Source organism: Colletotrichum destructivum, chromosome 4 (assembly GCF_034447905.1).
Source record: "Colletotrichum destructivum chromosome 4, complete sequence".
Taxonomy (NCBI): Eukaryota; Fungi; Ascomycota; class Sordariomycetes; order Glomerellales; family Glomerellaceae; genus Colletotrichum; species Colletotrichum destructivum.
This window is the reverse complement of record NC_085899.1, coordinates 670,438-691,199: the sequence shown is the minus strand read 5'-3', so window position 1 is coordinate 691,199 and position 20,762 is coordinate 670,438. Positions and strand designations below refer to the sequence as shown.

Here is a 20,762-nt window from a genome sequence, read left to right as displayed (position 1 = left end):
ATCTTTTGCCTGCATCTTAAACCATTCGGGCACATACAAGCAGGCTCATAGCTATGGTAAATGACGCAATAGTAAACCCACAGCTGCTGCACAGCAAATATGGCTTGTACAAAGTATCCATACCCATCACGACATACCAATGAGGAAACTGAAAAACCATCCGATTTGGGGTACACGTAACAATTTGGAATACGTATTTTCGATCTCCAGAGAAGTGGAGTCCTTGTGCACTTGGTGGGATACTGACTCGTCTTGAGATGCTCCCTGTGAAGCTCTGCGGATTTTAGCCGCATCCGTTGTGCTGAACTGTCTCGTGAAGCGATATAAGAGTAGAGCTGGCGGCTTGTTACCTTTCGGACAAGAGTTTAGTGGAACCACGCCGTCGTGCTCATTAAACCTTTTTCCAGCATTTACTCTTTTCATTAGATTGCGCCGTTGCAAACCTTCCCGATGGACGAAATAGCGAGACCCATCGCTTCCTCCGAGCAAAGTCAGCTGGCCTGTGACCAGTGCTATAGATGCAAGCTGAAATGCACCAGAGAAAAGCCCTCCTGTCAGCGCTGTATGTCGAGCGGCAGGTCTTGTTCCTACAGCTTGGGGCTGTGGAAAGGGCGGCCCAAAGGCACGTCAAAACGAACACAAACCTCGCAGAGCAACAGGCGGAGCCCTACGCCCTCGCCCAGCAGCCTTCAACAACCTGGAGAGAAAGGTCACTCGGAGACCTTGGGCGGTTACATCCTTCGACACTGTGACTATATTGGCCAAGTACTCTCGCCGTCACATAGCGATGCGGCATACTTGAGCATTCTGCCGTCCGGGGCTGATACTGATGGCGGCCTGTGGGGTACACCACCAGAGCTATGGGATGGCATCTCGACCGTCTGCTCCTCCTCGCTCGATCCCGAGCCCCATTCACTCGACTTCCAGCCCAACGACGAAGAAAAGATGTCGTGGGCGTCCACCCTCGACGAGAAAGAGGCTAGTAAGCGACGAAGCGACGACGTCTCGTCTTCAGGCCACCACGTTGACAGTCTCGCTTCCGGTATCACAGCAAAGAGAGACCAAACCCGAGCGTTGGGTTCAAGCCTCCCTGCGGGCTCGCCCTGCAGCTGCTTGTCCTCGGTGGCGGCATCGTTGGAGGCGTTGTCGCAGCTGTCGGACTCTCACCCGCCGTCCTCCACGCTTAGAACAGTTGACTCAAGCCTGAAAGTGTGTGAACGAATGATCGCTTGCTCCCGTTGCAGCAGGAGATGGGGGACCGCGTGGTGCTTTATCACCCTTTCCGAGTTGACGGCACAGCTCGAGCGTCTTTTGCCGTCGATACGTAGCGGACCTAGCGACATGGGGGGTGAAGTATCTCCATCGTCACAATCTGAATTCTTCGGTGCAATGGACGTGGAGGTTGGACGGCAATATGCTCTTAGAGGTATTATGCTCTTGGCCGGTTTAGAAGTGATGCCTTCCTATGGGCAAAAGTCCGCCACGATGCCCAACTTGGGTCCGACTAGAGATATGCTTGCTTACCTGAAGACAACGTTAACATCTATCATAAGTTGAGAGCATAATAGAGTGGGTGGAGTGGAGATGAGAACATGGGTTTTTATTATCATATGTAAAATAAAATCAATCAGGTAATAATGTTTAAATGGGCTCAAAAGTGGCAAGCATCTGCGTGAACCTGGCTCTTGCAGCCCTCAACCTCTCATTCGTCTGAGATTAGGCACACTGAAATGGACGTCTTTAGTTGAATGTGGCTCTTTTGTAGTTTCTAGACATTGACGTTACCGAGCTTCCTTTGGGGCTCTAGAGTCTTCTTGGAAGACAACTCAAATGTGGATGATGATGCCACAACTGCTGCACGGCCACTGTAGGTCCTTTTTGCATCATCGTCACACATTTATAGAGATGCGGAAGAGTTGCGCTGATTTAGTCAAAGCTCATGTTACGCAGAAAGATTCGAGCAAGACCAAGTCTATTTTCAATGAAGTAACTGGAAGGACTCTTGCCAGAGACTTTGCTAACTTATCTGTTCCTACTAAGCTCAGTGGCACAAACTATGTGCAAATTGTTAAGTCCTCTACTGAACTAAAGTGTAGGAAAAATTCTGTCAGCCCCTTAATCAACCTTAAGCTTCTCGCGCTTGTCAACCTTGAGCTTCTCAGGCTCGCGCTTGTCAACCTTGAGCTTCTCAGGCTCGCGCTTGTCGACTTTGAGCTTCTCAGGCTCACGCTTGTCGACCTTCAACTTCTCACGCTTGTCGACCTTAAGCTTCTCGGGCTCGCGCTTGTCGACCTTGAGCTTCTCAGGCTCGCGCTTGTCAACCTTGAGCTTCTCAGGCTCGCGCTTGTCAACCTTGAGCTTCTCAGGCTCGCGCTTGTCGACCTTGAGCTTCTCAGGCTCGCGCTTGTCGACTTTGAGCTTCTCAGGCTCACGCTTGTCGACCTTCAACTTCTCACGCTTGTCGACCTTAAGCTTCTCGGGCTCACGCTTGTCGACCTTGAGCTTCTCGGGCTCGCGCTTGTCGACCTTCAACTTCTCACGCTTGTCGACCTTAAGCTTCTCGGGCTCACGCTTATCAACCTTGAGCTTCTCACGCTTGTCGACCTTAAGCTTCTCGGGCTCACGCTTGTCGACTTTGAGCTTCTCGGGCTCACGAGCCTTGAGGCCAGACAAACCATTCGGGTTCAGCGGCGTGTCTGAAGTCAGGCCATGTCAGTATTAGATGAAACGAGGATCCCACCGGAGCTAGACTCACCTGGCTTAAAGGGGAGCGCGGAGACCACTGCGGTACCGACGAGGAGCAGATTGAGGAACTTCATTTTCAAAGATGGGTGCAAGTTGCTGGAAAGGCCTCCAAGAAATTCTTGTTGTGTGATGATCAGATGGTTGAGGTGAAGTGTTGAGGGTGTTGTGTGAGTGATGAGAGGGAAATGATGGTTTGAGAAGGCGACAAGACAGGTATTTTATGCAGTCGATTGTACCTTGGAAGAGTCGACGAGTTGATGCATCGACGACTAAGAAGTCTTGTTAGGCCTCTGGGGCAACATTGCCCGACGCTTTGAAAACACCGAGTTCATCCAACACATCTGCTTCTTCCGAACCTCGTAGGCCCTTTCGATGGCCCGGAACGGGGGCTTCTCGACGAGAAGTCCGGCCCCCCGTGGTGTCAGGAACGACCAACTTCCTGGGTCCGAAACTTTAACGTTGCATCGTATAATGCCCCGACTCGCGGACTCGCTTGAGTGGTTCCGGCCAAGTGGAGATTTCGGAGATGTCAGGTTCGCAGTAGAGCGATGCATGTCCGAAAGTTACTATCCCTCGCCCCATGACACGATCAGGACATGAATATGCCAGGCGCGAAACTCGGGGTCCTCCAAGTCTCACGACGGTCCGAAAATCCGCATGGTGTATGTAGCTGATCAAATCTCTATATGAACTCTCCCTAATGAACCCCCTAAATTCCCTTCGCTTGTCTTGGGCCAATCGACAACTTCCATCACATTCGCTGCCATGTCATCCTCTAAGCTACTCGGCGACACCGACACAGACTCGGGCTCGTCCAGATGTAGCCACTCGAGCGATGTTGATCTCGTCCTGGAAGAAGTGAAGGAGGAGAGCCATGGCAAGCCTCTTAGCACCTGGATGATTATGGCATTAACATGCCCCAACTTCGGCCTGCAGGCCGCTTGGTTGCTGCTCATGTCCAGCGGAACGGCAAGATTCCCCCCTCCATCGCCCCATGAAGATATTCACATCGCTGACTTGGAACCCACAGCCACATCTACACTCGCTCGGCATCTCGGACGCCGTGACCGCGCTGGTCTGGTTCACGGGTCCCCTTTTCGGCGCCTTCGTCCAGCCCGTCCTGGGCAGGCTCAGCGACAGGTCGCGGCACCCCTGGGGTCTCCGGAAACCCTTCATCCTCTGCGGCGCCTCCTGTGTCGCCGCCTGCCTTCTCGCCCTGGCATGCACCGAGGACCTGACGGGCGACCACATCGGCGTCGGCACGCGGCCCAAGATGGCGTACGGGATGATGAAGAAGGCCGAGCATTCGCATCTGCTCACCCAGGGCCTCGCCGTCTTGTGGGTGTGCGTCATGACGTTCGCCATCCAGGCCTTCCAGATGGGCGTGCGCGCCCTCGTCGTCGATGCCTGCCCGCCGGCGCAGCAGGTGCGCGCGAGCGCCTGGAGCACGAGGTGGAACGGGCTGGGCAGCGTGTGCCTGGCCCTCGTGGGCTACGCGGACGCGCGCTGGACGCTGTTCGGCGTCGAGGGTAGCGCCAGGATCAAGACGCTGGCGGCGCTGGTGGCGGTGTCCATTGCCGCCACCGTGTCGTTGATGTGCTACGTCGTCCCGGACAAGCCGCGCGATCAGGGCCCCGTCGAGGAGGAGAAGAAGGAGGGGAAGGAGGAGGACGACGACGACGACGAAGAAGAGGGGAAACAGACACTCTGGCAGACTTGCCGGTCTGTCTGGTCCCTCCAGCTGTCTCGTCAGAGCTGGGAGAGCCTCCCGCCCATCAGTCTCCAGGTGTGCAAGATGCAACTGGTGGCTTGGATGGCCTGGTTCCCCATCACCTACTACTCTTCCACGTATGTCTGTCGTTCCCCTATTTTCGTGGAAACGTTTTACTGACGCCGACGGAAAGTTATATCTACCAGACATGTATGGAGTTTTGCTAAACAACACGTCAACACGTTGATAACGCTAACCATTGGGACTAGTTGTGATATCCGACCGCGTTCATCTCGGCACCCGTGACGACGGAGCCTTCGAGCTCGGCCAGTCTGACTACCGGCTGATCGAGGTGGCAAGGCTCTGCGGATCCTTCTCCGTGCTCTCCTTCGCCTCGGTGTCCTTCCTGACGAGCCTCTGCCTCCCCGCCGTGACGGGTCACATGGCGGCGCGCCGCCGCCGCCGCCCGAACCGGACCTGGCACGACGTCGGCGGCGTGCCCCTGTCGCGCTTACTAGTGCACGCGCAGCGCCTCCTGGCCTTCTGCATGTTCCTGACGCTCTTCGCGTGGACGGTGCCGGTGGCCACGGCGATCGTCAGCGTCGCGGGCGTCAGCTGGGCCGTCTCGATGTGGGTGCCCTTCGCGCTCATCAACGCCGAGATCGCGGACATGCGGGGCCCGTCGTCGGCGCTGTACGTGCCGGGCGAGCAGGCCGGCTGGATCCTCGGGATGCACAACATGGCTATCTCGCTGCCGCAGCTGGCCTCGGCCCTTGTGTGCTCTGTGCTCTTCAAGGTTTTTGAGAGCTTCAGGGTGTTGGATGGTGTTGCCTGGGCTTTCCGTTTGTCTGGGATTGCGATGCTGGTTGCTTCGAGGTATTCAGGTAAGCTAGAGTCGATGGGTGTGTAGATAATGGTAAGGATTTGCCTATCATTTACAGAGGTTCCAGCAAAGGAGGTTGAGTTACTAGGTTCACACTACAAGCATTGCATCGACTGAGAGACATGAAATGAGGGTCAGTCAAAAAAGAAGAAAGCCCATATGCCGCGAAGTGATTTGCATATTGTTCTCCCACAGACATCATCGCTCCCTTTTTCGGAAAAAACTCACCAAAGTCTCTCCCTAGCCACACCTTTCACAGGTCCTCTTGTGTCTACTGTGACTATTCTGTCGGAGAGGAGTATGCTACCCTAGGGAGAGTTTGTAATGTCACGTGTGCACTCTAACTAACGAGTATACGCGGTCTTATCACAGACAGACAACCAACCTTGCCTGTTTAGTTCATAGTGTCAATGAAGCCAAAGACAGCGAATTAGTCCGTCCGGGCGGCTTATGCCGTCATACCGCGGCCCCGGCGTCAGGCACCGGCGACCGGTTCCCGTCATGGAGCGTAGGGGGAGCCGCCTCCACATGACCGAGTCAGCCACCACGTGTCGAAGATGATTAGCCTGGACAAGCTCCGTGGTCTGACATTTTAGGGCGTGGGATATCTCGGGACAGTAATCAAGTTGCACGCTTGGCGGCGTTTTGGGGGCGGCGGGCGGGCTGTTCGGGACGCCTTGACCCCCTCACAGCCTGCTGAATCGGCTGGATGAACGGCCTCGCCTGCCCGGGGTGTGATGGGAGTGAGAGAGATTGAAAATCTCTCAAGTCCGGCGTCCTGGCCCAAAAGACCAGGCAGGGAGGGGTTCCTGGGATTTTCCATGGCGTCCCTGTCCGTCCCGTTCGGCCAGGCAGATACGGCAAGGAAAACACCTCGCTCGACCTGCACTCGAGTTGCAACTAAACGCACTCTGGGCAACACGTCAAGAGTGCTCGATCAGAGCCAGCAACAGGGGAAGTAGAATCAGAGAGGCTAGACTGTTTTCTCAACCGAGAAACGCCACCAAGCGACCGAACCTAGCCCGCATGGCCCCTTGTCTTGGCGTCCTCGCGCCGTTGAACATCGTGCTCGAATCCCAGCCTCGGATTGGCTGCGATGTCCACTCCAACCTCGCAAGGGGGGGTTGAGTATCTATCCCTCGTCCACATCGTCCGTCAGCTTTACACAACGCGGGGGGAATGGGGGCCACAGTCAATCTCTTTGCCGTGCCCTTTGCATCATCTGGTTTTCCCGAATTCGATACCGAGACGTTATGCTATTGCTGTCGTTGACAACGCCTTCTTTCGCCCGGAAACCATGTAAGCTGCCTCGTACGCCCGTGGAGAGAAAGGAGGAGGAGGAGGAGGAGGAGGAGGGGAGGGGCGGGCATGGAAAGCCGTGCTTGAGGGCTGAACATGCCCCAGTTTCTTCCGAGGACACCCACCCACCACCCATCGTCGTCGACATCAAGAGCTGCCCAAGAGTCTCGTCCACCCTGTCATCGGCTCCGTACCTACCTCGTGCTCGAAGCGTGATATAAACGGGACCCGCCATAGCCCAGATCCAGCTGAGCCTCCAAGACCCGGGGCAACCTGACATGTCCGTCACCTCACCGAGCCCTATGCTTGGGTCGGGAGGTAAAACAACGAGTTCCTTGCTCCCCATGAGGCGATGCGCGGGGGAGTCTCTTGCTAAGTCCACGGAGCGAGTCCCAGTTCGATCTAGGCTTACGGCTTCGGACACAGCAGGCAAAGCAGGCTGACTGGAGTCCATCTATGATATAACCGATGCCCTCCTCCCCCCATTTAAACCCCGGAGCGTTTGTTTATCACGCAACTCCATCCATCGACATCCCCGTGCCGTAGACCGTGTCATTTGTTGTCTCAGAAACCCCGTCACGATTTGAGAGCTAACACATCACTCGACCCGCGGCTCAGACAAACTTTGCACAGCATACAACATGGGGGCGAATTGAACACCCCCCCCCCCCGCTCCTCCGAGCGCCATGTCCGCCGGACCGGTGGTCTCCGCCCCCGAAGATCACGGACCCGACGACAACGACGACGACCCGACCAAACATCAAGAAAGACCGTAAACCCGTCAAACCCCCGTCACCTCCTCCGTTTGACGCCACCGAGCCCGGCCGAGCCCACGATGGCCGCCGAGCTACACCAATATGACTACATCTTCGCCATCACCGCCATCTTCGCGTTCCTCGACGCGTGGAACATTGGTGAGTGGCCGAGAATACGTCCCAATCTACCTGGTAATCCTCCCCCGACTAACATGCTCTCTCTCCGTCCTCCCCTCCCTAAGGCGCCAATGACGTCGCAAACTCCTTCGCGACTTCCGTCTCCTCCCGCTCCCTCACCATGAAGCAGGCCATGGCCGTCGCCGCCGTCGCCGAGTTCTCCGGAGCTGTCTCCGTCGGCTCCCGCGTCACCGACACCCTGCGTACCGCCATCGTCGACCCGCACCTCTACGACGCCGAGCCCGCCGTCCTGCTCCTCGTCATGACCTGCGCCGTCTTCGGCTCTTCCGTCTTCCTTACCCTCGCCACCGCCCACGGCCTGCCCGTCAGCACCACTCACTCCATCGTGGGCGGCCTCGTCGGCGCCGCCACCGCCTCCGTCGGCATCCGCAACGTCAGCTGGGGGTGGAATGGGGTGTCGCAGGTCTTCGCCGCCTGGATCGTCGCCCCGGGCCTTTCGGGCGCCCTGGGCGCCCTGCTATTCCTGGGCACGAAGAGGTTCGTGCTGACGAGGACCAACGCCGTGAGGAACGCCTTCTTGACGATCCCCTTCTACACGTTTCTCACCTTTGGCGCCCTGACGAGTGAGTCTCCCTGACCGACCCTGACTCCTAGAGCCAACCCTCGGGAACACAACCCCCCGGCTGACCACCCGCAGTGCTCGTGGCGTGGAAGGGCGTCCAGACGCAGGTTGAGCCCACCACCACGCAGATCCTCGTCGCCGTCTTCTCCGTCGCCGGCGGCGCCACCCTTCTCCAGGCCTTCTTCCTCTTGCCGTACCTCTGGCGCAAGATCGTCGACGAGGACTGGCAGCTCGAGTGGACCATGATGTGGAGGGGCCCCTGGCTGCTCCGTCGCCCGCCGCCCCCACCCCCGCCGCCGGGTGTCCGCAGGGTTGCCATCAAGGACTACTACCGCGGCCACCTCACCGCCGACGAGCTCGCCCACGTTCGCGCGTCCGAGATCCTCCTTGAGTCGATCCAGGGCAGCCTGACCTCGTCGGATCTGTTCAAGGAGGACAGGCCCGACGTCTCATTTGGTCTGACACCCGCACCGACACCGGCACCGGCACCGTCCCCATCGGTCCTCGAAACCGAAGCCCCGATGACGTCGGCCATGTCCTCCTCCCGCCGTTCTTCCTCCTCCTCAGAGCTCATCCCGCCCCGCCCTGCCGGGCCCTGGTCGAGTCTCCCCGTCCTCGGCTGGCGCGTCAACCGCGTCCTCCTCCGCGGCCTCGAGAAGGACGTCATCACCCTCCAGCGGCGCAACGCTGTGCTCTCCTGGGACATCGCCGACATGCACGCCCGCGCGCCTCGCTACGACAACCGCGCCGAGTACATGTACAGCGCCCTGCAGATCCTCACCGCCTCGGCCGCCAGCTTCGTCCACGGCGCCAACGACGTCTCCAACAGCGTAGGCCCCTTCGTGACGGCCTACAACACCTGGCGCACGGGGCGCGTCGTGACGGACGGCAACGGCGACGGCGGCGTGCCCATATGGATCCTCTGCTTCGGCGGCGCCGCCATCGTGCTCGGCCTGTTCACGTACGGCTACCACGTCATGCGGAACCTCGGGAACCGCCTGACGCTCATCAGCCCGTCAAGGGGCTTCTGCATGGAGCTCGCGAGCGCCGTCACCGTCACGATGGCGACTAAATTGGCGCTGCCCGTGTCGACGACGCAGTGCATCGCCGGCGCCACCGTGGGCGTCGGGCTGGCCAACGGCGACTGGAAGTGCATTAACCCGCGGCTCGTAGCGTGGATCTACTTCGGGTGGTTCATCACCGTCCCGGTGTCGGGGCTGCTTTCGGGGTCTATGATGGCGTTGATACTCAACGCTCCCCATTGGGAGAGTCATGGGGCATGAGCAGTAACTTACGAGTTCTGTATATGATAACATTGGTGCTGTGAGTCAGGACGGATGTGAAAGTGTTTGGATACGTATAGATAGATACCCTTTGTTTCGTTATGCGTTAGGATTTGGGAGCGGGCGTTGGGGCAGACAGCGTTTCATCTCATGGGATTCATGAGAAAAATCAACATTCACCGATAAACCATTATCGCCGTCATGCCCGTTAACAACCAGGCCGGCCTTTGCACTCCTCACACTCAGTGTAAGGCAAAGACACGCATGTCCGAGGCCATGGGGGGATGCTTCAGTGTCCAACCCGCGCAGTCGTCGAGATAACCCTCACCAACGACCTCAAAGTGCGAAACAGGTAGGTCTACCTTCTCAGGCACCCTCCAGAACTCCTCTTCGCCACCCGGCTTCACCACGGTGACTATACCGCATCCGGCATGCCGAAGTGATCGTAACAAGCCGCGCTCGACTTCCCCCTGCCCCAGCCTGCTTGCCTGGCGGAGGACGACGGCTGTCTCGCTGCCGGCCAGATACGCGATGCGGTCGCCTGCCCCGGCTGCTTGAGGCACGATGCCGAGTCTCCCGCTTCGCGTCGAGGCGAGGCACCGGCCGTCGAGCTCGGACCGGCCCCTTGTCCTCTCAAAGTGCGAGTACAGGAGTTTGATGAGCCCTCGAGCGCCCGAACCGACGAACTCGCGTCTCTCCTTCGCCCGGGCCGATATCCAGTGGACAAGAGACCCAGCAAAACCATCACGTCCGGAGGTCGTTGGTGAGGGCTCATCTCCCTCGTATCCAAGCAGCCGAGTCCAGATGCAGCCGATCACGTTACAGAGCGCTTCGTGTTCCGCTTCTTTTCCCTTGAGCGGGACGTGCCGGTAAGAACCAAGTTTGTCCCCGGACGCGTAGGCATTTTTGTACAAGGCAAGGAGATCTGCCCTGGCCTCTCTGTATTTCATCGGTAGAGTCAAAGACTCGTCTCTGGCACGCATGCGGTGTAGGCTCTCTATCACGTCAACTTCGTAGCCGATGTGACCCAGCACGAAGGGACTGTTGCCGTCAGAGAAGGCATGATGTGTACCCCTCAGCCTCATGTGATTCAAGTGGTTGTCCTTGTACATGGGAGCTGTGTCAGAAGCAGCGCGAGTCCAGTCAGGTGCCCATGATGGAAGTTTGTCCATTTGAACCCGTCCAGAGTCCTCCGACCGCCCATCGTCAACGTGCGACATCATCACCTCGACGCCTAGTTGATCAAACATGTAGCGGGCGACTCTGCCAAACGTTTCGGCCACTGACATGGAATAGTCGACGCAAATATATTGCTTGACGACGGCAAGGTCACTGATGATGCCGAAGTTGGCGTAGATAAAATCCCGCGGATCCGTGGCCCCGAGACCCCGACGGGCTTGGGCAGCGCGATGGAGAGGGAGGCGGGCGTGACTGACCCAGCTGGAGTTCATCTGCGATAAAACACGCATCTCCTCGCCGGCGGCATCGTCGTCAAGTCCCTGCGAGGCACTCGCTGAGTTGCCGAGAAAGTGACGACAAAATACGTTCCAGCGTATTCGCTCATTGCCACATTGCACCCAAGGGTCTTTGGAAAGCACGAGTTCCTGGAGCACCCACACGCGCTTGAACCACGGCTTGGCAAGGAGGCCCCTCCTGGTTTGGGCGACCAAGCCACCGCCGCCGCCCTCGGAGGAGTCGGATGTCGATTCACGGGGGAGAGTCAGGACACCAGACAGGCCGGGGTGGAGATTTCCAAGGTGGATGACGGTGCTGTGGGCGGTCGAGTAAATGCGTCCCATCAAGGAGACCTGGGCGTTGCGCTCCGGCATGTTCAACTGGTCAATGCAGAGGGCGTCGGCCCAGAGCCTCCGAACGCGCGTGACGTCGCGCAGGTCCCGTAGGCCGTCATCCAAAGACTGTGTGATGGCAAAAAGATTGCCATCATGGCCTTCAAGGCAGATGCGACACGGCTTTTCTGGCGGCCCCCATACGTAAGACAGGGCTGTGTAGGGATCGATCAGGTCGTAATCGCAGGCGGCGAGGGTAGTGTTGAGTAGGGATCCCTTGAGTTGGGCGGTGCGGGAAACCGAGGGCTCAAGGAGGAGCAGCCTGAAGGCGTCCGGGGACGACAGCGGCTCGTATCCGTGCTGCGACTGATACGCGGACATGACGGGGCGGCTAGAAGCAAGTCGGGGACCCGGGGTTCTCTGGGCACCGTTAGTTCGATGTCGGCCCGATGCAGGCCCTCATTTGTCCGGATCCGAGGGAACAGGAGGAAGTGAAAAAACACTATCCGTAGTGTGTTTGGACTTGAGGCGTTTGGGCTGAAGGGATGATGGATGATTCTATTTTGGCAAGCCCTCATCTGGCGCGAGATGCGAGGCCAGAGTTTGCTGATGTGCACCGCGTACCTGTACTCTGTGCATTACCGCCTGTTCCGACGGACTTCTGTCCTTTCCCCCCTCCCTCCCGGAAATGCGACAAGGACGAGAGGTGATGTAAGCCGCCCAAAGCAGAAGCCGGGTGGCTGTCCGACTTTTGAGTCGGCATCCGACTCGAATCCTTCGTCCGGTGCCGCGACGGGATGACAAGATATTCGACGCCACGTGACTCGGACGAAGCCCGTGTGTCGTGGCCGAGTCAGTCTTGAGTTGGGAGTTTCATGTAGTTTTTCGTTCTCTTCCACCTCTTGGCACAGATGGTTCTTTTTACGTTTGCACAGCTGCATCAGGAAGCACCTGAATCAATTCGGGTCTTGGAAGCATTTCCGGGACTGAATCGAGCGTACTGTCTGCTCCGTCGGACTCCCTCGTTGCCAAAAGGGAGATGATTATCCCATACCGTGACGCGACGTGTGTGCGAGAGGGGATGAAAGTTGTTGACCGATAGCCGGTGATGGTGGCGACCGAAACAGCATGAAACCTTAGTCAGCATGGCGAAGAGTCAGGACACTCGCACTGGAAAGGTGAAAAGGAGTCATCACGTGACAAACGAGCAAAGACGGCAGGTCGGAAGCGAGAGCCAATGGTACATCAGATGTAATCCGAGGGTCGGGGTGGGGGAGCGAGATTGTCCGATTGGCCTGAAATTTGTGCTTTATTGCCGTCGATGGGAACCTATCAAATCGTTACCGAGAGAGATGTGGGTCCGAGAGAGAGACGAAGGGAGGTGGTGGTCCCTGATCTTCATCTCGTCGGTGTCGAATCTCAATCGAACGGGTCCAGACCCATCAATCACGTTTAGTGTCGTACCGAGACTGGGGGCATGCGAACCGCAGACGGGTGTGCCATTAGCGTGTGGCGTGGTGCGGGTTACAAGTCGTTGTTTCCTTGATGGAAAGAGCGCACAGCTGGAAACAACTGGCTCCAACACTGGACTCCCGCGTAGGCGGGCTCATCGCAGCAACTGAGCCGAATTGGACATGATGCCGCAGGAATAGGATCAACGGGTGATGGGGAGGGCGAGCTCGGCTCAAGTTACGCAATGGAGCCGCCATGCCCCTGTTTGCTAGTTCTCCGCCATTACGCATTCGCATTGGCACAACCCCACGACCGTATCACGCGTATTGGATTCGCGCATCAATCATTCAAAGCATCCAAAGTTAAGTCGCCATCAGCAGCAGTCGCATCCTGTCCTGCACGCCGCCCGTTCGGATCGCCTCTGCAGTGTACAGCTGCTGCTGCGGCAGCAGTCCACTTTTCGTTTGATGGTCATCTGAGTTGCCTTAGTGAGTCCAAGGACTGGACGGCCAGCCATGCGAATGACGCTGCTGCCCCTTTTCGAATCTTGGACAACCCGGCTAACGGCTGCCAGAGAGCGCAATGGGGAGAGGGGACAGGGTGAGGGGGATCGTCGTTCCGAACCACTTTTCCCAGACCAGATACACGTACTGCACTCCAGTTCTGCAGAGCAATGACCAAGTGATGTGTGGTGTACCTGTACTGGCTATTCTTGGCAGACTAGACTTACTCTGTGAAGACTTGGAGACACAGCAACGGGATGAGAGGTTGGACCGTGTCTCCTGTTCCATTCACCGTCCCCCTCGTCTGGTCGTAATCGCCGCTTCCCGCGGGTCCGCCACTTTGCTTCTCCTTTCCCTTTCCCACCATTTTCTCGATTACTCTTCTTGTTCGTGGGCCGTCTCCGTCCCCAGCGTTGGAGCCCCCAGTTGCGACCTTGTCGCGGAGCGCCACTCAACGGTCTCGAACATGGATACGGGATATTACGTACGCGGGCCTGCTCTGCTTGCGGGTACCTACATCTAGACGACCTATTGGATGTGACACAAGCGGTACGTACCCCGGTTTTCCTTCTGCATGCCCTGAAAGAGAAAGCAAACCCTTCCCGCCGGTCCAGTCCTTGATCACGTCTGTTGTTGAGTGGGGTGGATTTGATGCAGTCGGGAGGAAAGCATGGCCAGCTGCAGTTGCATCCTGCTCGCTGACCCTCTTACATCTGCTGCTGCTGTAACACGGCGTCACCGGCCGAGATCTGGCAGACGACGATTCAGCAAGACATCGGGCGAGGCTGGCAGAGGTGAGAGTCGGCTGAAAATCTCTGCAAAGTTTGCAGCAGACTCCTGGAAAAGGGAACTCTGTGTGCCGAGGAAACACGTCGAAGAACGAAAGAAAAGACAAAAGGGCTGGTTGGCGCTCACTTGCAACGATGATGGTGGTGCGGGGGAGGGGAGATTGGATGCCAGTGTTTTGGCGTGGGTGTGGTGGGTGGGTGTTGTGTGTGTGTGTGTGTGTATGTGTGTGTGTGTGTGCCTCGTCTCAAAACGGGATTTTTTTCTCCAAACATTATTTGAAAAAACGAGGCAAAATGTAGAACAAGACGACTAAAACGCTGACCGGGATGAGAAAAGCTACGGCGTAACCGCGTGGCTGCGTGGTTCATACACCATGTTGGAAAAAACCAGTCTGTTGCATCAGGATGAAAGAACAGAGTCGTTGCCCTTACTGGATGTCATGCCGGATTTCTCCCCAGGGCCCCCAATCTCCAACGGTATGGTGGAAAGTGCTCTCGGCCACCTACGCTCTTGCGTATCTGTCCAATATTTGTGGAGTCGTCATGAGGCGCAGCCGACGGTGCCAAGGAGGAGGTTCCGTTAGATCCAAAGGCAGAAGGTAAGAGGCGGAGCCTAACGGACAGAAGTGGGGACGGTTTCCCGTCAGCCAACCGTCATAATATCGATTTACGCCTACGGTTTTTTTTTTTTTTGGCAGCGAATACGCCGACCCGTCGTCGCCTGTCGACGCCCATTAACAGCCGGGACCCCCCCCCCCCCCCCCCCCCTAATACTCGGCCATTTCCACGTCCAGCCACGGGGCCAATTTCGCGTAGTGCCCCAGCAGCTCGGCTCGCTAAACGAAAACGTCCTTAGCTAGTTCCACCTACGAATTTAGGAAAGCCAGGCTACAGCCACTTACCACTGCCAGCTAGCATGATAGGTGTTGCAGGCCCAGAACAGCAGCCCGTTCGTTCGGACAAGAACGAGAGACGCGGGATGCTCCGTCGAGCAACGACGTCCAGGCGCGCCGACCAACAGCGATTCTGCAAGTGGGCACCACACGCACAAACGGGCCAAGACTTCCAATCACGGGTAGAGACTTAGAAAGATCCAAGACAGATGGCAGAAACATGCGATGCGGTCCAAGCCCATTTCCAGAAACATTCCACCACGCCTGTTCCTGGCTGGCCATATGGCAGGCGGACGGACGGGTGGGCGTGAGATACCCGTTACGACATTTGGCTTTGCATTGTGATTCTGTCAGTCTGTCGCTGAAATGATGCTCGCCCGCCATCACCACCACCACCACCACCATGCCACGACTCTGTTCAGTGCCGCGGGAATTGAGTTTCAAGGGTCCTGGGTCCGTCCCACTGGTTCTCCATTTCTTTTGTCGCTTGGTCGCTTCGGACGCGTGTCTTGACTCTTGTCAACTGTTTTTTTCATTTATACTTTTTTCCTTGTTTGCCCACTTTCGGGACACCCCCAACACTTGCAGTACGGTGGCGGGGAGATAATGTGTTGGAGGAACAGGGAAGGAAGAGAAAACCGAGAGAGAGAGAGGGAGAGAGAGAGAGAGAGAGAGAGACTGAAGGAAAAAGGGCGGTTGAGGTGGGCAGGGGTAGGCGCACACATCCGCGTACCTACAAACGCTACGTGCCTTCCTCGGGTTTTTTAAGACTAGGACTACCACCCTACTGCTGGCAGCTGCTGGATAGTACGTCCCGCCTTCCCAGAAAAAGATATGTGGCCCGGGCGTTGCCAATACGCGCATGAATCGAGAAGGACCCCAAAATTCTGCGTTTCAGCCTTTCAGGGTCCTGTCCAGGTCCTCCTGAGTCCTGTCAAGGCAGGCACTATGGATACCTACCTACCTAGCTACATACCCACCTTGCGGAACCCAGAATGCCGCCGGGCGCAAATCAGATAAGCTCTTGCACCGTTGTTTTCGCCGTCTGGCTTGATTCTTCTCGCTTTTCCTCTCCGCCCCTCCTCTCTTCCCCCCTCAACACACACCTATAGCTTCTTCTCCTTCCATCCCACGCCCGTCGATTGGTTGCTCGGGACTTGCCCCGAGGTCGCTCCAGTCTGCTGACCCAGTACCATCAACCGCTGTGCCCCAAAAGTATCAGCACGTTGGACTGAACTGAACAGCAGCAACGCAATCAATACTGCGCCACGCCAACTGCCAAGCTACCTTGGTACTTTGATCAGACCAGGGGAAACAAGATTGGCAGACACTGGAGGGAGGGGTGTCCTCTGTCTCTCTCTCTCTTTCCCTCGTTCTTTCTCTCTCTTCTGCTTTCTATCCACACACACACACACACACTCTCTCTCTCTCTCTGACGCTCACACGCGCTTTCCAGGTTCGTGTCCTTAGCTTCCACAACCTTTTGGCTTCCTTGCAAGCATTGTCGGTCTCCTTTGGGCTTGGCGGAGTGGCAGTAGCAGGGGAATTGAGAGAGAGATTTGCCATTTGCCCATGCTTTCCCCTGGCCTTCCCACTTCTCTCTCTCTCTCTCTCACCTCTCACCCCAGTCCACCCACTCGGCCCACATCCCCCCCGTCCACATGCGCGCTCTCACTCTCTCTCTTGCCCACTCTTCCAGCCTGTGTCTCTCTCGCTGGTGTTTCGACCTTCCAACTCAAGAGACAAGCTGTCCTTGCCTTTCTCCCTTCCTCCCTCCCACGTCCCCATGTCCGGGGGGCGTGGGTGGATGGAAAAAGATGATCCACAAGTACTTTGTTCTTCACCTTGCTCCCCTTCTCCTCGTACGGGGACGGGGATGAGCCACGGGGTACCGTATCGTCGTGTGTGCGTGTGTGGGATGTTGCTCTCGCCGTCGCTGTCTCTGGCATCCCATCCCGTCCCATCCCATCCCGCCTCGTCTGCCTTTTTTCCCTTAATCCTGCCTCATCCCCGTTCCGCTGTGCTGCCCGGGTCATAGTCGTCTGTTCTCATCTGTAAATGGCACGACGGTCGACTGCTTCTTCGCTTTTGCCGTAAACACCATCCATCATCTCTGTTGCTCAGGGAATCTTTTTTTCCCCTTTCTTCCACACTCCCTCCAAACCCCCTCTTCGCCATCCCGCAGCTCTCCGACAGGGGTTCCTCGTACTTTGCCCGGTGCCTCGGACACTCTATCATCCATCCAACATCCAATCCAGCCTTGTCATCCAGTGGCGGAAGAGCGTCGTCGACACGTAAAATACCGCAGTGCCCGTCCACTCTCGAACGGTCTACTTCCCTCTCCTCCAGCGCATCACCACTCTCACTTTCCACTCTTCACTCTCGCTCCCTGCTCTGGCTTCGAGACCTTTTGCTGCTGCTTCGTCGATTCGACCTTTTTTGGACTTTGTTGTACTGGCCAATTTGAGTTGGGTTGAATAGTCGGTGTTCCGGTTGCCATTGTTGCTGCTGTTGTTGTTGACTTTTGTCGATTGCACCTTCCTGCTGCGCTGCACTGTACTGGCACCTTTCTGTCCCTGTCCGTACCACACATTCGGCTCGTGGTGTCGTCGCCTTTCGCATCTCGGATCGCGCTCTCGACGAACTCATCATCATCAACATCCACCACCGAACACGTCCCTAATCCATCGTCGTCTTTCTTCTCGACGACCACTCCGTTTGTTGTTTGATTCAACACCGCCCTTCGCAACCATGGATCGCGATACCCGAATCATCACCCCTCGCGAGGTCGAGGGTATGATTGCCGATGGACGCACCGTCGTCATCCTCGACGAGATGGTGCTGCGCCTCGACGGCTGGCTCGACAAGCACCCGGGCGGCAAGTTGGCCATCATGCACATGATTGGAAGGGATGCGACGGACGAAATCAAGGTGTAAGTTGAAAGCTTCCGCTCACCCCATCCGTCTCTGTCATCGTCATCGTCACCGTCCGTGTTTCATCCCATGAGCCTTTGGCGTTGTCTGTCCCTTTTTCGCTGGCAGTCTCTTTTTTCAGAGGGGCCATTCTCCCCCTCCTCTCCCATTCCTGCTTGTCTTCGATGGGCCTGCTGGGGAAAACTGGCGGTCCCCCCTACGAGCTCGGTCTCCATTCCTTCTCAATCAATTCCCCGGCTCCGGAAAAAATGAAGCGCCCGGGCGGGCATCGGGAATTTTTCTCGGAAGCGAGACCGAGCGAGAAGGGGGGGGGACGGGATGGCTGAGCAAAAGAAAACAACGAAAAAAAAGAAACGAAGAGAGTAATCAGAAGTCTGGTTAAGCTTATTTTCCCACACACATCCCGAATGCGAAGGGATGGATGGTATCAGGAAAAAAGGGGGAGAAACAGCCAATTAATATTTCGGGTTCGCTGGACTTTCGGACTCCGGCATGGCTGCGTCAAATGGAATTTAGTGTGCTGACAGAGCGCCCTTGTTTAGCTATCATTCGTCTGCCACGCTTAAGACCATGAAGGCCTTTCGGATCGGCCGGAAACCTGCGGGTCCCTGGGTCAACATGACACCACCAATTAGGGGCGGCGTCTACGTCAAGCAAGATACGACGCCTGCACCTGGTGCATCGACCCCGGATGTCACGGACGCTGCCGCTGCCGCCTCCATCGCGGATTCCTCGTCCGATCTCGATGAGGATGACTCCACCGACGATGCCGCCTCGGAGCTTTCCGCCAGGAGCTCCCGCACCTCCTTGACTTCTGAGTGCAGCAGCGCCGAGGTCGATGGCAAGACCAAGCCCGCCGCCGCGGCGCCCGAGATCGAGACGGGCATCCGTAGACGTCTCGCGGCACCCGTCGACTCGGCCGGCGACGATGTCCTCCTCTCCGGTCGCAGCCGCATGACGCCCGAGCAGTATACGGACTGGGCCATTCAGCAGAACGTCAACAAGGACCTCGACGAGTATCCCTCGCTCGACCCGGCCGTCCAGCTCGACATCCAGATGAAGTACCGCCTGCTCCACGAACGCGTCAAGGACGCCGGGCTCTACGACTGCCCCTACCTCGACTACGGCAAGGAGATGTGCCGTTACTCGACCCTGTTCGCCTGCTTCCTCGTCGCCCTGCGCTGCGAGTGGTTCATCACGTCGGCCTGCTTCCTCGGCCTCTTCTGGCACCAGCTCATGTTCACCGCCCACGATGCAGGCCACGGCGCCATCACCCACAACTTCACCTTTGACACCCTCATCGGCCTCTTCATCGCCGACTTCTGCTGCGGCCTGTCCATGGGATGGTGGAAGAGCAGCCACAACGTACACCATCTCATCACCAACATGCCCGTAAGTTTGGAGAGCCCCATCGGCTGTTTCCACCTGGACCACAGTGACTAACATACCTTGCAGGAACATGACCCCGATATCCAAAACGTCCCTCTCTTCGCGACGTGCCCCTCCTTCTTCAAGTCCATCAAGTCTACCTACTACGACGGTTTTGTCTTCGTCTGGGACGCCGCCGCCGACGTGCTCTCCAAGTACCAGGCCTACACCTACTACCCTGTTATGGGCGTCGCCCGTTTCAACCTCTACCTGCTCTCTTGGCTGCACGTGCTTTCCCGCCGGTCTTCGCAGCTCGGCAGCTCCAAGGCCTGGTGGATTCGCCCGACCGAAATCCTCTTCATGGCGTGCTTCTGGTACATTTTCGGCTACCGCCTGATTCTGTGCACCCTGCCCACCTGGCCCATTCGCGTCGCTTTCGTCCTGATCTCGCACATCATCACCATGCCCCTGCACGTTCAGATCACCCTGTCCCACTGGGGCATGTCGACTTCGGACCTTGGCGAGTCCGAGTCCTTCCCGCAGCGCCAGCTCCGCACCACCATGGACGTCGACTGCCCCGCCTGGCTCGACTTCATCCACGGCGGCCTCCAGTTCCAGGCCGTCCACCACCTCTTCCCGCGCCTCCCCCGTCATAACCTCCGCAAAGCTCAGGTCTTTGTTAAGGAGTTTTGCAGGGACACAGAGATCCCTTACTCCATCTTGGGATTCGTCAACGGAAACAAAAAGGTCATTGGCAGGCTCGAGGAGGTTAGCGACCAGTTGCGCACCCTGCTCAACTGCCAGAAGTACATGGCTGAGACGGGCGAGAGCGCCCTGCACTAGAGCACAGCATGAATGCATTGTTCCGGCGTTATGATTTCGTAGAGTAGACAAAAGTTGATTTCCTTGTTCATTTAAATCTCAGTCTTCAAGCTATGTGATCTCGGCGACCATGCGAGTGAATCTGACGAATACTAGTCTTAAAGTAAATGGGGGGTGTATCATGATTCCTTGGGACATGATAGACTTGCGCATAAGAGCTTCTGGAGCTTACACCCCAGAAAGTCAATTGCTTCCCTTCCCTGCTGAACGTTTGTTAACCTTGCCGACGCATCGATCGCTAGGGGCCAGCCGCCCTGCAGTCCCGCAACGCCAACCAACCCCGGAACCTAACGAAGTCGGCACAAGCTCGAGCTCGAGCCCGGTTTGGGCTTGTTCGAAGAGGACATAACCCCCGCGGCCACGGACGGAAAACACTCTCACTAACTGGCTTTTCGGGCTAATGCAGGGCGTGGCGGGTCTGAGGGGGAAACGGGCCAGGGGCATCGCCGCGGATCCCACGTGGTCCATGGGTACCGAACTTATTTGGATCGGGGCCCACGGTCCGCGAGGATGGGCTCTGCCGTCGGTGCATTTACTTTGGGGGAAGCGGGTGGTCCTTTACTCGTGGCCGTGGCAGAGCCGGTCCGCCGAGATACATAGAGATGGGGCAAGCTTCCCCATCCCGACTTCTGAGGACTCTAAATTTTGACGACAACTCTCCCCAATGCTCGACGGCTCCGGGAAGGGGGGGGGGACGGGTGTTTGGATCCGAGACTCGT

General features: G+C 57.2%; 6 protein-coding genes across 6 annotated transcripts; 4 read left to right on the top strand and 2 right to left on the bottom strand.

Moving 5' to 3' along the window:
* Nucleotides 1-374: 374 nt before the first annotated feature.
* Nucleotides 375-1,594, top strand: CDEST_06115 (Putative zn(2)Cys(6) fungal-type DNA-binding domain-containing protein). Its single transcript, XM_062922274.1, has one exon. It carries the CDS (start codon nt 451-453, stop codon nt 1,555-1,557), a length of 1,107 nt encoding a protein of 368 aa, XP_062778325.1. The 5' UTR covers nt 375-450; the 3' UTR covers nt 1,558-1,594.
* A 361-nt stretch (nt 1,595-1,955) lies between these two features.
* CDEST_06114 (uncharacterized protein) lies at nt 1,956-2,937 on the bottom strand. The gene is made up of 2 exons (XM_062922273.1): nt 2,756-2,937; nt 1,956-2,696 (listed from the first exon to the last, which is right to left on the bottom strand). Exons 1-2 carry the CDS (start codon nt 2,817-2,819, stop codon nt 2,116-2,118), a joined length of 645 nt encoding a protein of 214 aa, XP_062778324.1. The 5' UTR covers nt 2,820-2,937; the 3' UTR covers nt 1,956-2,115.
* A 573-nt stretch (nt 2,938-3,510) lies between these two features.
* CDEST_06113 (Putative MFS transporter superfamily) lies at nt 3,511-5,419 on the top strand (the record flags this gene model as incomplete). The annotated part of the gene is made up of 5 exons (XM_062922272.1): nt 3,511-3,603; nt 3,776-4,593; nt 4,650-4,666; nt 4,726-5,340; nt 5,415-5,419. 5 exons carry the CDS (start codon nt 3,511-3,513, stop codon nt 5,417-5,419), a joined length of 1,548 nt encoding a protein of 515 aa, XP_062778323.1.
* Nucleotides 5,420-6,881: 1,462 nt separating this feature from the next.
* CDEST_06112 (Putative phosphate transporter) lies at nt 6,882-9,475 on the top strand. Its single transcript, XM_062922271.1, has 3 exons — nt 6,882-7,552; nt 7,636-8,154; nt 8,229-9,475. Exons 1-3 carry the CDS (start codon nt 7,474-7,476, stop codon nt 9,434-9,436), a joined length of 1,806 nt encoding a protein of 601 aa, XP_062778322.1. The 5' UTR covers nt 6,882-7,473; the 3' UTR covers nt 9,437-9,475.
* Nucleotide 9,476: 1 nt separating this feature from the next.
* Nucleotides 9,477-12,302, bottom strand: CDEST_06111 (Putative heterokaryon incompatibility). Its single transcript, XM_062922270.1, has one exon. The coding sequence runs from the start codon at nt 11,602-11,604 to the stop codon at nt 9,679-9,681; it is 1,926 nt and encodes a 641-aa protein (XP_062778321.1). The 5' UTR covers nt 11,605-12,302; the 3' UTR covers nt 9,477-9,678.
* A 3,903-nt stretch (nt 12,303-16,205) lies between these two features.
* On the top strand, nt 16,206-20,089 carry CDEST_06110 (Putative cytochrome b5-like heme/steroid binding domain, fatty acid desaturase). The gene is made up of 4 exons (XM_062922269.1): nt 16,206-16,210; nt 16,316-17,792; nt 18,336-19,185; nt 19,249-20,089. The coding sequence occupies exons 2-4, from the start codon at nt 17,611-17,613 to the stop codon at nt 20,002-20,004; spliced, it is 1,788 nt and encodes a 595-aa protein (XP_062778320.1). The 5' UTR covers nt 16,206-16,210; nt 16,316-17,610; the 3' UTR covers nt 20,005-20,089.
* Nucleotides 20,090-20,762: the final 673 nt, after the last annotated feature.